This window comes from Lipotes vexillifer, unplaced genomic scaffold, assembly GCF_000442215.2.
Source record: "Lipotes vexillifer unplaced genomic scaffold, Lipotes_vexillifer_v1.1 scaffold79, whole genome shotgun sequence".
Lineage (NCBI taxonomy): Eukaryota > Metazoa > Chordata > Mammalia > Artiodactyla > Lipotidae > Lipotes > Lipotes vexillifer.
The window spans coordinates 1,512,384-1,528,358 of NW_006775678.1; the positions used below are offsets into that span (position 1 = coordinate 1,512,384).

Consider the following 15,975-nt stretch of genomic DNA (forward strand, 5'->3'; position numbering starts at 1 on the left):
GGCGCTGAGCTTGCGCGTCCGACAACGAGAAAGGCCACGACAGTGAGAGGCCCACATATCGCAAAAAAAAAAAAAAAAAAAAAAAAAAGAAATAGGAAAAAGGAAGAAAAAGGGAATTCCTTGGTGGTCCAGTGGTTAAGACTCCATGCTTCCACTGCATGGGGCACAGGTTCGATCCCTGCTTGGGGAACTAAGATCCCACAAGCCAAAAAAAAGCAACACAAGCAGCGCGGCCAAAAAGAAAAAAAAAGAAAAAGAAAATGTCATTTTGTGATTGGTTTTAATGTTAATTGACAATTACAGCGAGCACCTTTTTATATGCTTAGCCATTTGTACACCTTCCTTTGTTAAGTGTCTTACTCAAATATTTTGCCTTTCTGTTTCTGTTTTTAAAATTTTTATTACTGAGTTGTAAGAGTTTCAGATATATATGTTTATATAAATTATATAATTTATATCTGACAAAAGACTGGAATCCAAGATATATATATATATATATGTAATTTATATAAAATACATAAACTATATAGTTATATATAATTATACCTGAAAAAAGACATATATATCTCCCAGATTCCAGTCTTTTGTCAGATACACGGTTTTTGTGTTTTTTTTTTTAATTTTTGACTCTTGATGGTGGGATTGTGAGCGATCCTTTTTTTTTTAATATAAATTTATTTATTTATTTAGGTTTTTTTTGGCTGCGTTGGGTCTTCATTGCTGCACGCAGGTTTTCTCTAGCTGTGGCGAGCAGGGGCTACTCTTCGTTGTGGTGCGCAGGCTTCTCATTGCGGTGGCTTCTCTTGGTGTGGAGCACGGGCTTCGGTAGTTGTGGCACGCGGGCTCAGTAGTTGCAGCTTGCGGGCTCTAAAGCGCAGGCTCAGTAGTTGCCCATGGGCTTAGTTGCTCCTCAGCATGTGGGATCTTCTCCAACCAGGGCTCGAACCTGTGTCCCCTGCATTAGCAGGCGTATTCTTAACCACTGTGCCACCAGGGAAATCCCAGGTTGTTCATTTTTAATCTTACTCCTCTCCCTGTCTCTGATGGTTCCGTTTGTAAGCGGTGATTTGGCAGATTTCTAGCATCAGGAGCGAAAACTGAAGGGCTTATATAACTCACAAACCGGATTAGTTGGCCTCTGAATGGCTGAGCTCACTATGTCAATATTCTTTCAAAAGAAGACCTCCTGTTTCATTATGCTGTAAGAGTGCGTATCTAATTGAGGACTAGACTAAGTCCTGGCAAACTGGAAAGTCCATTTAATTTGTCTTCTTGGAATTCATTCTTCTGCACCTGTCCCCAGAGCCACTGTGGTTCCTTCCACCCAGCTGGAAGTGCTACCTGGCCCCCAGATTTTCTCTCCACAGGCAACCCTCTGTGTTCCTGGCTCTTCTCCCTTCTAGTACCTACCAAAACTCTGTCCCCTCACCACCCCTGGGGCCTGTCGTCTCTTTGCTCAGCTGGAGTTAGTAAAGGGACAGAAACCTAGTTCTGTGACGGTGACTGTTGCCAATCTGCTCTCTTTCACAAGATAAATCTGCATTGGATATTGACCAGCCCTGAAACCACAGCATGAATCTTAGAATGTAAAGTAACACAGCCCCTTCATTTTTACTATTGAGAAAATGAATTTCCAGAGACGATCAATGACTTGTTCAAGGTCTCACACTAGCAGAATTTGTGCTAGAATCCCAATTCCTGACTACCAGTTGGCTCAAAGGAATGGCTGCAAGCATCAAGTCCGGTGGCAAGGTGTGGAGAGTGATAGCATCAGAGTCTTCTGCAAGGTTGCCTTCACTAGTGGACAGTGGCAATCAGAGCAGGATCACCTGGTGAGTTAACAGCGTCGATACTGCGTGATGAGAATTGAGAAAAGAACTGAGGATGTCGTCACTGGAAAAGAGGAAACTGAGTGAGAACTGAGGCATAGCTGTGGACCACAGAATCATGACCAACGGGCCGAAGAAGCAGCCAATTTCAGCTTAAGACAAGGAAGGATTTTCTAACAATTAAAGGTGTCCACAGATGGAAGGGGTGGTGGCTGAATTTCCTTGGAGCAGCAGATAGTGAATTCTGTACCACTGGGAGCTTTCAGATAAGCCTCAACTAGGCTTCTGTAGGAGAGGCCCCTTTACTGGGTGGGAGTTTAGAATAGATTCCCTCCTGGTCCTTTACAATTGTTGGAGTCTATGTTTTGTGTCCATCCCATGGCATAGACACATCTACCCTTTAGAGGGAAAAACTTCTGAATGCACTAATACAGGCCCTTCCCTGCCCCGACCCCATACACCTGAGACACTGTGTTGATGGGGTGGTGGTGTCTGGTGTGCTGTGGTGTGGTGTGATACGCCATGGTGTGGGGCTGTATGGTGTAAAGTGGTGTGCTGTGTTGTCATATGATAGGAATCAGATAACCATGGGCAGAGTCTTCTAGGAGTTATACAGCCCCACTGGGGCAGGGACCAAATGGTATTGGAGCAATTTGGGTTGTCAAGGTGAAATGCCAATTTAGTGATTTTTTTTCTGAGCAGCATTGGCTACATCTTTGACAAGAAAGCAAGTCTTCTATGTCATCCTGCAGCTGGTCTGGGAATAATTTGGCAGTCACAGTATTTTATGTCACAACAAAGTGTACAAAGTAGGGTCACGTGCATCACCCATTCACCCACGTTGTCAATTAGAGGGCAGAGTCAGGTATTGAACTGAAAATAAATCTTATCTATTATTTATAGTTTTAAAATTGTGAATGTTTTAAATGGCTGCACTCTGAGGATGCTGATGTGGAGGAGGCTGTGTGTCTGGGGGAGGGGCAGGGGGCATATGGGAAATCTCTGTACCTTCCTCTCAATTTTGCTGTGAACTTCGAAGTGCTCTAGAAAATTGTCTTAAAAAAATTGTGAATGTTTTAAAGTTTCTGGTATAAAACAAATCACAACTCACATGCCAGTTCTGATAAAAGATGAGCATGATTTTAAAAAAATGTTCATGCTGTCTGGGGTTCATGGACAGCTATGGTCTGAATTTGTGTCCCCCCCCAAAAATTCCCATGTTGAGTCCTAACCCCCAAGGAGAAGGTATTAGGATGTAGGGCCTTTGGAAGGCGCTTAGGTCATGAGGGTAGAGAACCTTATGAATGAGATTAGCATTCTTATAAAAGAGACCCCCCTCATCCAAAGCTCCCCTGCCTCTTCCACCATGTAAGGATAAAATGAGAATTCTACTACCCAGTAGTAGGCCTTTACCCAACCATGCTTGCGTGCTGATCTCAGCCTTCCAACCTCAAGGACTATGAGAAATAATGTTTGTCATTTATAAGCCACCCAGTCTATTGGTATTTTATTACAATGGACTGAGCCTGAATGGACTAAGTGGACTTGAGGGCTAAGTATCCTTAAACACTGTACCAGTATTCTCCCAGGAACTTCTGAGAGGGGCTACACTTCGCCCAAGACCATGGATTCTGGACCCTAATAATCTGTTTTATTTGCATATTTTCAAAACATGAAACCTGTTCTTATACAACACATTCAGGAACTCTGGGTAGAGAACAGATTAGCCCCTAACTTTTCGGTCTTGGTTCCTTTTTCCTCTGATAGAGCAGTTCTTCTTGATAAAATTGGTCTTTGAGAATTATTTATTCTGTGAAGGTTCATGGAGAAAACCGTATTTGGTTTTGGTTGGGTTGGGTTTGGTTAAACAGCTCTAAGTGCCTCAGAGGTAAAAGTTCTAACTCTTCTGGGTAATTTCCTTTGAAAGAGAGCAAATGTTAGGCAAAAGAAATCCATGTATACGGTCGTGCCTGGGTATCTGCCAGGGATTGGTTCCAGGACCTGCCGTGTATACAAAATCCAAGGATGCTAAGTCCCTTATATAAAATGGCATAGTACAGTCGGCTTCCATATCCCTGGGTTGCGCATCCACGGGTTCCGCATCTGTGGATGTGGAGGGTTCACTAGCCTGGAAGACTACGGCACAGAATGAAAATAGCATGGTTTATTGGAATCCAGTCTGAAGGGGTGGGATGGGGAGGGACAGGAAAGAAAAAGAAGGAGGGAGAGGTAGAGAGAGGAGCAAGAAGGGGAGGAGAGAGGATGAGAAAGAGACACACACACAGATGGGTTTAACATCTCAACGCTATTTGTCCACACTTTTGGTCCCCATGCTATCACCAAGTTCGAGAGATGACACTGAATACAGAAACAGTGGTAGCCTTTCCAGTTGCCCCCCTGCCTCTAGCTTCCACCTCCCCTTCCCCCCAACTTCCCACCTCCACCCAAATCCATTCTTCACATGCTTCTAGAATGATGGTCTACAATGCAGATGCTGGCGTAGTCTAGTCTCTGCCTCCTTCTCACCTTCTACCCCATCCCTGCTCCTTGGCCTCACGCAAAACTTGATGAGGAGCATCAACGACATCAAGAAGCCTGGAGTGAGAGGTGGTGTGATCTTTGACAGCCCTTGAGCCTGCAGCCTGGGCTCTCCAGTGGGCACCCTGACCTTCCACATCTTTCTCTGAAGGGACCTGGAGTCCTGCTAATTGTTGGACAGGCTGAGACCTTGCCCTCTAAGAAGGAAGTCATGGATGAAATGCCATTTGCTTTTGTTCCTTTCTGGCTATCCTGAAGATCTATAAGCAGAGGTATGTTCTGCATCATTCACAGCTGAAAGGTCATGCTTGACCACATTTATAACTAAAAGGACAGTATGATTCCTGCGGTAAGGTGCTAGCTAATCGTTCTACCAGGAACATTTAGAACACCCCAGCTATGTGTCTGTAGAGAGCTTTTCATATGGTTTTCCTAACTGTTCACTGCGTTAAAGCCTATGTGGTTTGAAATGCTCCACGGGGCAGGGGTCGCCCCCACCCTGACCTGGCCGCCTCCTCCATGCCTGCCCTGCCCCTCACATCACAGAACACTTCTGCTCCGCTGTCTGCCTGATTTCCGAGAAGGTGGCCTGGGCTTTTTCTTTTATGGAATCCAAGTCCATGTTCTGGAGATTCTGTAACTGCCCAAGAACAGAACCCTTATCTCCTTCCCCTTCGTCATCCTCATCGACCATTTTCCGGAGATCTTCGGGCAAATCCACGTCACCTCCAGCCATCTGGATTTGGTTCTCATCCGTTTCACTCTGTGTGGCAAAACAAACACGGAGATGGAGAAGCCATCCTAAAACAAACACACAAATCCTGAAAGCAGCAGGGAGATAGAGGTCTGTTGCGGATGGATGGAGGGAATGGCACATTTGGCCATCTCGCAGCAGAGCCTGGGCCTGGTGCCCGTTATGGAGGCCAGACATCCCGGTTGAGAACCGCCCCCCCACCCCCACCCTTCACTGCACTTGGGTCGATTGGAACCTTCTAGCACAGCCTCCACCTGAATCAGAAACTCCGGGGTGGGGGTCCAGCAATCTGCATTTTAAGAATCCCTCTCCTATCGTGCTGATGCCCAAAAAGTATAACCAACTCCGCCTCAGGGCAGCTCTGCAAGCTTTGTTGTCTATCAGCCCCAGGCTGTTGTGACTCAGGGATCCCACTCTGGAGGGTGGGGTTTGGGTTCACAGGGTCAGACAGTGCTGCCTCGATCCAGCCATCTCTCTTCAGGGGCAACGTCTGTTTAACCATCGCCCCTTCCCTCCCTTCTACTAGACACAGAATCGCCTCAAACTCAACTTTACATCCTTGTCACCTGGAAGCGAGTGTGGCGCACAAACCAGCTTATTAAGTGAATCGTCCAGCACCGTCTAGCCTTGCGTGTCGCCGATGCCTTACAATTTCCTTTTGTGGTCCTAGTTGTGGCCGTCCCACGATCTCTTAGTTCCTGCCGCCTGGCCTCTGAAATTCCTTTACCCTTAGGCTGCAGAGCCCTTTGTTTTGTAACAGAGAAGAATCTAGAGAAAAAGTTTCTCTGGGAAAGGCAAGGGTTTCCTTTCTCAGATGGCTGCTCTTGGATATAATTTTCTGAGAGGTCTCAGATATAAATTTCTGAGGTTGTAACGTGAGGGGAACTGGGCTTTGGGGACACAGAAGTTTAACAAGAGCACCAGAAAAGCGAGTGATGGGAAAGATCTAAGTGATCTTGTGGTCTAAGTGGTGGGAAAGATCTAAGCAGACTGTAGGGCCCACCTCAAGGATGTTGTGACCAGCCTGGAGTTTGTTACCAAAGGGCATAAAAACCACACAAAGGCAAAATGATCATCTCAGTCTTAATCAGACTGCATTGATTTGATTTGAGAAAGATTTGGGCACCTGCCAAGTCCCCACTTCTGATGCTCTGTAGCTCCAGACTTCTCCAGTGGCCTTCGAGAGGCTGGAGGCCACAGCCTTTCCCCAGAGCTCCTTTTATTTGGTTCTCTGGGTAAAGTGACAGCAAGCCTGGCTCCAGAAACAGGTTGAGAGGCCAACTTTTTTTTTTTTTTTAACTCAAAAAGATTTATTCTAAACATTAAAAGTTGACATAATTTGTTGCAAAATGCAGCAAAGGGCTTTTGATATTTCCCCCAAAAAAAACCTTCAGTTTAGGCAAAAACAATGTGAACTTCACTTAGGATGAGGTTGTAAAAACCCCCGCTGGGCAGGGTATGCCATCATGTTGGCAGCCCCAGGGCACCATCGACAGATGAGGATGTGAGGCACCAGGGCGGTTGCCTCAGCTCAGCCGTGATGGACAGGTTCCCCCATCGCTGGCCCCTGCTCAGTTGTTTTCCTTTTGCAAACACAGTGGAGCTAGCTTCACAGAGGCAGTTAGCCAGCCAAAGAGAGAAGTCTCAGTTTTGTCTGGAATGATCTGACGTGGTGTCTCTGCCGATCCTGTTCACCAGCTCTGAGCTCTTTTTTTGTGTTGTCCACACGCGGTCATGGAGCTCAGCGGCTCACCTTCCAACGCGAAACTTCTAGACTACCTGCCCTGCCCTACACAGTGTTCCCTCTTCGTATTTACTTCCTTGCTTTCTTTCCCCACCTCGGGAGGCCGACTTCTGATGCTGAGAAGACGAGGATGACTTTGGGCGGCGTGGTCTTCACCAGGCCCTCCTTGGAGACCCCTGGGAATGGCGACTCTCAGTGTCGACTCCCCAGGTGAGAGAAGCTTCTCTGTGCACTTGGCCAGGCCTCTTCCCCTCAAGGCGCTTAACGGATTAATTAGTTCCTCGTCAAACTGGTGTGGGGATTAATCAGTTAATCCCCAGGGGCTCCCAGCCAATCCTCCATTTCTGTTTATTTTTTATTTACCTACCCTCGAGGTTGCCCTTTGAGGCATCCCTTTGAGGATGGTCCTCAGGGCTTTTTTACAGGGACGGGAGGGAAAGCAGGGCCTCCTGGTTATTCTCAGTTCACGTAACTGCGGGACCCCTGCCCACACATACACGATTTGCAAAGGCATTGCTGAGAATTCTGGCACCCCCGCCCCTCTGGTTCGTAATAAGATCTCTGCACATGTCACCAGGTTCAAACCTGGACAGAGTAGCTGCTGGGGGCCTGGAGGGACAGGCAGCTAGAGGGGCCAAAGGGCCAGCGAGCCAGCCAGTTGGTGCCCAAAGAGACCCGAGGCACTCAGGAGGGCTCCCGGGCCGGTGCTCCCCAGCACCCTCTTCATCAGGTAGCTCAGTGTTCTGCCTCTGCTGCTTTGGACCAGTTCGGGTTTATTTTTACCTCCTTCCACTGGCCCAGGGAAGGGAGGGTAGTGGGGTTCCACTTTGCCTCCCAACTCACAGAGGCGATCTGGATCGGCACAACTTCTAGCCAAGTGGTTCTCAAAGTGGGCTCCCGGGGCCAGCCACAGCAGCATCTCCTGGAATCTTGTTAGAAATGCACATTCTCACCCAGACCTGCTGATTCAGAAGGTGGGGGCGTGGGCCGAGCCATCTGTGATTTAGCAAGCCCTCCTGGTGATTCTGGTGCTTGCTAAAGTTTAAGAAGCCCCGCTCCACATCCCTTGAAGACAGGGGGCTGTGACTTACTCATCAGTAAGTCTCAGAACCCAGCGGAGTGTCTGGCGTGTCGCCACAGACAATAGATATTTATTGAATGACTCGGTGAGCCCGTTGTCAGGGACTATAGCAGCCTTAACAACACTTGAATGTGCAGGCCCTCTCTACTGTCAAGAGCTCTGTTTCATAGCTACTGACTTGTTTATCTTTACACTCCACTGGAGGCAGTGCAGCCTAGAGGTCAAGTGTTGGTTTGAGAATCAGATTACCTGAGCATGAAGGTTACTGCCACCACTTACAGGCTGTGTGACCTTGGGCACCTAACACTACCTCTCTGAGCTTTATTTCCTTATTTATAAATTGGGGTTATGTTACTTGCCTAAGTGTTACAGAAGAGTAGTTAAATGATAACTGAATTCTTTGGAATATATTAAGCATCTATATAATTATGTTATATATAATTAAAGGTAGATACTCCTGAATGTAATGACCTTCAGAGGGAGGGGGAGGGGGAGTTGCACTGCATAGTGTTGACTCTGCACGTGGTGCTCAGCCCCATCAGAAGGCCCCGCTCTCTTGGCCCCTTACCTCTGGCCTGGGAATGAACCCTCCCTACCTTCACTCCAGAGGCTCAGCGTTCCTAGCAAACTGGGCCTATTCATTTCCCTTTTAGCACTAGGCCCTCAATTTTGGGAGAAACCTGCCCAGGGGGTCCAGCTCCCCTTACCCCTTGTCAGGCTCACCCTAATGTTTGTGGGACACAGAGGATAAATACTGATAGAGGTCCCTGGCTTAGACCTGTACCTCTTTTTTCCCCAGTCCCTGGTTCCATCCTTCCATGGGAAGCTTGTGTGTATGGTTCCCAGTATGCAGACTGCCACCCTACTTTTCAGGCCCAGTGGTACTCAGGCCAGCAGCTCAGTGTACCCTCGAGAGGGCAGACCTGGTGCAGAGGCCTGGGCAGGCCCCAGAATGCATTTAGGCAGGGAGTTCAGGGCATTGGGCAGAGTGTGGTCTACAAGAGGGGTGTGGGCAGGCCTGTCCCTTTGGCCGCAGACTTCTCACCCCTTGTGAAGGTGTGGCCGGTGGAGGAACAGAGGAGAGTCTTCTAAAGCACAGGGCCCGGGGCAGGTGGTGCTGTTTGTCCGGTCTAAGGGCGGCACTGGGTGTGGTCAATGGCTGTGGTCAGAGAGTCCTGTGACCCCCATCCTTCTAGAAGGACAACGCTACTGACTGTGCATCAGAAGCGCCATTGCTGCAAGTGATGATTCTAGTACTGGAATCAATTTTCTTGGGCTGCAGCCTGTGCCCTGGGCACATTGTAACTAAGCGTAGGACAACCAGGCAGGGCTAGTGAGTGGCTAGAGGACAAAATGAAGTCCTCTGGAACCGAACCTGAACTCCCGGACTCATTAGCACTGTGGGTCAGCTGTAGACCTAGGACGGGCCAAGGGTTAGGGTCCCTCCCATTTGCAAAAAGCTGCAGCCAACCCCGACCCCTATCCTGCAGAGGTGGCTATGACAGTGGGAAGACTGTGGGATTTAGAGTCGGGAGACCGGTTCTGTCCTTTGCCCACTGCATGACCTTGGGCAAGTCACCTTACAATTTGATGCCCACCAGGTGGGACCCTCAGAGGATTACTGAGCAGATTGAGCAAGACATACTGTGAAACGGCCTTGTAAGTGTCTCAGCTCTGGACAAACAGTAGCTGTGGTTATTAATATTTTAGAGGAAAAAGCGCAGCACAGCGTCAAGATCCCTGATGAAAGGATCCCTGGGAGAAAGAAGGCGTGCACAGTGAAAGAGAGGGTGGGAGAGTACCAGCCCTTAAGAGAAAGATGGGGACAGAGCAAGCAATTCAGGCCCGTCTATGGGATGTATACAGTGGACCCTGGGCCTTGTCTCTCCCTTGCATGACAAACCACCCTGCTGATAGGACCTTGTCTACAATCCACACAATGAAAGTCTTTTCCTGACTTTCTGCTGCTCCAGGTTGGGAATGCTAGGAATATTTTGACAGAGTTCACGCATCAGGAAAAGGCAGCAATGCCTCCATCAGAGCCCACGAGCACAAATGCAGTTACAGCCAATACAAATCAGCTCCAGCGAGTGAGGGGAAGTTTGGCGCTGAGAACCGTGGTGTAGGTGAATAAATGAATGAATGAATGAGTGAGTGAGGGAAAAAGTGAAGTGAACCAGCATATAAAGAGGGACTTACAGGCTCCACTTCATTCTTCGGGGTTCTGTTTCAGAAGTCTTCTCTTTTCTAGAAAGCTTATCGACTTGCGATATTGTTTAATGCAGTTAAGAACTAATTATTTTTATGCTGGCTGACCGGAATCAGTTTTAATCTCTTGCTTTTCAACCAGATTTATAATCTTAATTGCCAATGCTGAATGCCCCATTACTTAAATAGCCCCATAGCCTGCATTGTTATTCCCTGTGACTGATTTCTGACCTTTCCCTGAAGGGTAAGTACGACCCTGGATTCAGACTTCCTACATCCTAATCTTGATAAACTGGCCTTCATCTTGTACCAAACTGGAGATATGATGATAAACTATCTTACATGGTTATATGATCAAAAAGCTGAGTATTTACCACTTAAGAGTCCAGTCAGTCAAGCTTGGTGTACAAGCACACACCAGTTTGTTTGATACAAGGTAGATTTGATTTTGGTTTTGGTTTGTTTCCTTATTTTTGGTCTACAGGATACCAAACAGCTGGATTAATGGATTTCTTTCCCGTGGACGAGTTGATCTAATATTTGATGTTTTACCTATTTCTGAGGATCTCCAATGTCAAGAGTCACCTGTTTTCACAAACCACCCCTCACTGTCCTGGTGATGAGTGAGGCAGCCACGCTGGCCCCTAGGCAAGGTGACAGCATCCCCTGGCTCCCATCCTGCCGGAGCTTACAAGACATTGGGAGGGTGGGGTGTAGATCGAAGGATACAGCCAGTCAACAAACACCTCTATAGAGAGGAAAAGGGGGCATGGCCTGCTTTGCTGAAAGTAAGGAGGAATTCGGGCTGCACCAGGAGGGAGGTGGGTGTGAGGCCCTTGGGGGCTAGGCTTCAGTAGAAAGCCTCATCCTTGCTCTGATCAGATGCTGCTGAAGAACTGAGTTTATGTTTTCTCCCTGGGGACACTGGTTCTCAACCCTCTCTGTACCTCTGAATCCTTTGTAAAGTGTCGAAAACCACGATGGTCAGGCCCCACCCCCATATTTGGCTCTAGGGATCTGTGGCAGAGACCCAGGCAATAGAGTTTTTAAAAAGCTTCCCTGGGTGATCCTAATGCATGAGTTGGTGTTGAGACCTTGTCCCAGGCTTGCTAGCTGCAAAAACTTCTGCTATACCACAGTGTCTTTCCCTCTTTAGCTACTTAAAGAGCCCTCAGCACACCCAGAATGGGACAGAGGCTGTGGATTTGACTCCTCGAATACAGTTTTCAGTTTTTTAAAAAATTACTTAATTAAGTTGGTTGCGCCAGGTCTCAGCTGCAGCAGGCGCGCTCCTTAGTTGCAGCAGGCGGGCTCCTTAGTTGCGGCATGAGAACTCTTAGTCGCGGCATGCATATGGTATCTAGTTCCCTGGCCAGGGATCAAACCCGGGCCCCCTGCATTGGGAGCGCGGAATCTTAACCACCACGCCATCAGGGAAGTCTCCCAGCCGTCAGTTTTTAATGTTTGATTGAGAGGGTGCACACATAGGGCCCCTCGTGGGATGAAATGTTCCCACTGTGTACATCTTAAACTTCTTTCCTTTACGCAGACGTTCCAGAGGGACTCAAGAAGCTCTTAAAGGCCACTTGTCCAAGCCTCTCCTTTACAGATAAGGAAACTGAGGTCCTGGGAGGTGAAGATACTTGCATAATTGTCATTCTGCTTGTTAGGGGACAAGAAACCAGCCCTGCTGCCAGGTCTCACAGGAAAATGTGGCCAGTGGGTCGGATTGGCTTGGAGTTGAATCTTGCCATTTACCGGCTGTGTGACCTTGGGAAGTCCCATTCCCTCTCTGAGCCACTCTTCTTATCTATGAAGGGGAGATGATATCTACCTACCTTCCAGGGTGGCTGTGAGGATTAAGTGAGAAAGTGCGGCTAAGCGACACATCCAAATCCGATGACTTTCTTCCCTTCCCAGGTTCCCCCCAGGACCTTCAATCCACGGCTCTTTCAAGGGCACGAGTAAAAGGAGCAGCTGAACTAGGGCAGCAAAGGGAGGAGCGGGAAGGGACAGCCCCTAACGGGCCTCTGATGGCCTCCCTGTGCTGCCACCAGAAACAGCTGCTCAGAAGCAGGAGGTTTCAGTGTCTGGGACCCTGCCAGGCAGCCCTGAGAGCTCCTGATCTGAAGGAGGCGGGCAAAGAAAGCTTCACAAAATCGAATCTGTTTGTAAGAGAAAACTTTCAAATTCAGTTCTAATGGAGCTTTCAATGTACTACATTTAAAGAAACTCTACTGATAGATTTTCTTCTATCTTCACCTTTGTTCAAAGTGAACGATGCCCTTAACACAGCAGACAAACACCAGGTGTAACTAAATCGTATAGCTCAGCAGGGAGCATGACATTATTTTTCAATGACTAACCTAGACTGACAATTCTGTTAATAGGATTAGGGTTCATTGTGGAACTGTTTTCTCTTATTAATTTGGCTTGACTTACATATACATTTTGAATTGGCTAGAAAGAGGGGCACTTTTGTTTTCAGAGAAAAATCTTGTGGCTTTATTTAAAATGTATTACTGCCTCTATTTCCAAAATATATGACATCTTAATTATTATATAAAGTAATTCTGTATTTTATACAAAATCATAATGTCGAATCCAGTCTTGTTCTTTTCATGAAAATTGATTTTAATATAACTCTCATGGCTGATAGATTCCTTCTGCTATTTTTGATACTTTGTTCTTTGGGTGTGTTTCTGTTTTCCTTTTTTCCCAATGACATCGATCATTCAGCAAACCTTCTGCGTGTGTGTGTGTGTGTGTGTGTGTGTGTGTGTGTCTGTGTGTGTGTGTGTGTGTTTGTGTGTGTCTATGTGTTTGTGTGTAGTATGTGCATATGTATGTGTGCGTGGTGTGTGTCCATGTGTGTGCGTGTATCTGCAGCTTCTACGTGTCAGACACTATGCAAGGCCCTGATGACAGAGACAAAACCTCAGCCCCTTTGTTAAGAAGCACACAATCCAGCAGGTGAGAGTATTCAGGTTGGAAAGATGGCATAAGAGACATGCACTCAGGTATTACGGGAGCATGGAGGAGGGGGAGGGGAGGGAGGTCATGGAAGTTTCTGGAAGAAGTGGCACTAGACCAACGTCTTACAGGAAGGAAAGAGGTCACAGGGAGCAGGGTGTAGGGGACGTGAAGCAGGAGAGTAGTATAGTCCAGGCAAGGGGTAGCAAGAAGTGAGGCTGGAAAGTTAGGAGCCACATCATGGTGTACAGGCCAAGGGGGTTGGACTTTATTCTGAAAAGTCATGGTAAACCTTCGTTGTTTGTTTGTTTGTTTTTTAATAAAAACAGGGGAGGAGGGGAATTCCCTGGTGGCTCAGTGGTTAAGAATCCACCTGCCAATGCAGGGGACACGGGTTCGAGCCCTGGTCTGGGAAGTTCCCACATGCCGCGGAGCAACTAAGCCCGTGCGCCACAACTACCGAGCCTGCGCTCTAGAGCCCGTGAGCCACAACTACTGAGCCCGCGTGCCACAACTACTGAAGCCCGCGTGCCTAGAGCCCATGCTCTGCAACAAGAGAAGCCACCGCAATGAGAAGCCCGCATACCGCAACGAAGAGTAGCCCCACTCGCTGCAACTAGAGAAAGCCCGCGTGCAGCAACGAAGGCCCAATGCAGCCAAAATAAATAAATAAATAAAATAAAAAATAAATTAATTTAAAACATATATATATAAAAAAACGGGAAGAACAGAATCAGTTTGCATTTTGGAAACCTCACTCTGCAATTCTGAGGGGAGTGAGAGAAAAGTCAACGATCTGCTTGACGTATTGTAGTAAAATTGCTGAGAAGTGACGAGCCCTGCACTTGGGGATGAGCTGAGAATGACTTATGAGGTGAAATGATGGTGACCTGGTGCTTTGCTGCATGTGGGGCTGGAGGAGGAGGGACGAGGCAAGGGTGACTCCAGGGGGAGTGCTGGAGGGGAGTCCTCGGTGGAGGTGGAGCCTGCAGGAGGCGCAGGGCTGGGGGACGATCGGTGTCTGTCCTGGATCCGAGCTAAGAGGTGCCCGAGCAGAGGTGGACGCAGCGGTGAAATTTAGGGAGAAGATGTAGGAAGGCGGGATAGATTGGAGTCATCAACACACACCTAAGTGGCAGCTGAAAGCAACAGAAGACGCAGCCATTCAGGGAGACTGTGATGGCTTGAGTGGGACAAAGGGCAATGGAGGAAACACACTGGGATATTCGGAAACTGGGGGGCAGTCAGGGGAAGGGTAACCCTTGAAAGAGACAGAGAAGGAACAGTTTCTGGAGAAGGGGAATGAGAAGGATGGTATCCAGAGGCTGAGGAGAGAGAGGGCTCCAAGGAGGAAGCAATGAGCTAAAGGAGGCAAAGAAATTTCTGCCCCAGGAAGAGCTGCTCCAGGAGGAGGTCCCCAAAGGAAAGAGCGGAACCATCTACCACGTTGAGACCGACCGCCGAGCGTCGGCAGGAGGCGGCCTTCGGCAGAGCAGTGGGAACAAGTCATTTAGGAAGATGCCCAGAAAGCCACGTTCAAAGTGCTGTTTGCTTTAGTTGGGAGAGACTTGACCTCTTTTAGAAAGGAGAGGCCCACAGGGAGGAAACGCTGAAGACACAGGACAGACGATAATTAGTGGAATGAGACCCAAATCTAACATGAGCATCATGGGTTACTTTAGGCAGTTGAACTCCCCTGATTACCTGGAATTTGAAAACCAGAGGAAACCAACATAAGAGTGGACGTGAACGTCCTCACGACGGATATACTTTCCCACAAACACGTCCGATTACTGTGATTTGATGCTTTGCACTTATTTGACTCCTTCTGTGATGAGTGCAGTGAAAAGTGGCCATCAAAAGACAAGGGTACGACCAACGGGGTTGACCTTGACGGTGAACAATAAACCCGGAGAGGAGGCCTGTGCTGTTTGCCGGACACCAGGGCTACACTCCTCCTTTCAGAGGCCACATTTCCTTTGCCCCGTCGGCAATCGACTGAAACTCTTTTTCACAGGAAACACCAGCCAAATAATTTCTTTAGAAAATACAGTTTTAATTCCAAAATGTGACACAGTTATCCTCATTAGACCTGACAGCTCCTGGGAAGACATTTTCCTCAAATCCGCTCTCCATTGGGCCTGGGTGAGGGGACGGGCCCAGAATCCGCTCCTGCCTGTTATGTAACCACTGCGAGTGACCGTGAGGAACTGTGAATGAGGCCCCCAGGGGTCCCCCCTCGTTAGCTGGAGGACCTGGTGAATGTGTCCAACCGCCTGTGGGCTGTTAATACTATTAGTTCGGCTGTTTACCCAACATGGATTTTATAAGACGGCACCAGGGCTGAGGATTCTGCAAACCACAAGGGGAGGGAAAGTTGTTATCAGGAGCCCAATAAGGTCCTGGTGAGCTTTGCTTTCTGCCCAGCACCATTCTCTTTGTTAGACAGTTGTGTTCAGTTCTCAAGTCTGCCATCCTGGGTAGAGACACACGTTTGGAGGGGGTGGGGGAAGAATGGAGCATGCAGAAGTACTGGGAAAAGACCAAAGAGGCTCAGGGGAACTTTGAGTCCTTGGGCAAGTCCCTTGATTTGCGTGAGTTTCATGATGACGCATTGAGCGTACACCTATGATACGTGCTTTGCTGTATATCAAAAATGTTTAATAAAAAGAGAAATACAGGGCTTCCCTAGTGGCGCAGTGGTTGAGAGTCCTCCTGCCGATGCAGGGGACACGGGTTCGTGCCCCGGTCCGGGAAGATCCCACGTGCCGCGGAGCGGCTGGGCCCGTGAGCCATGGCCGCTGAGCCTGCGCGTCCGGAGCCTGTGCTCCGCAACGGGAGAGGCCAC

At 48.2% G+C, this 15,975-nt stretch overlaps 1 protein-coding gene across 1 annotated transcript in view; it reads right to left on the minus strand.

Moving 5' to 3' along the window:
- Positions 1 to 4,902: 4,902 nt before the first annotated feature.
- Positions 4,903 to 15,975, minus strand: part of CPLX4 (complexin 4) — a 22,421-nt gene continuing 11,348 nt past the window's right edge. The window contains exon 3 of the mRNA XM_007450118.1: positions 4,903 to 5,130. Within this exon, the coding sequence (XP_007450180.1) occupies positions 4,903 to 5,130 (228 nt within the window). The remainder of the gene's footprint in view (positions 5,131 to 15,975) is intronic.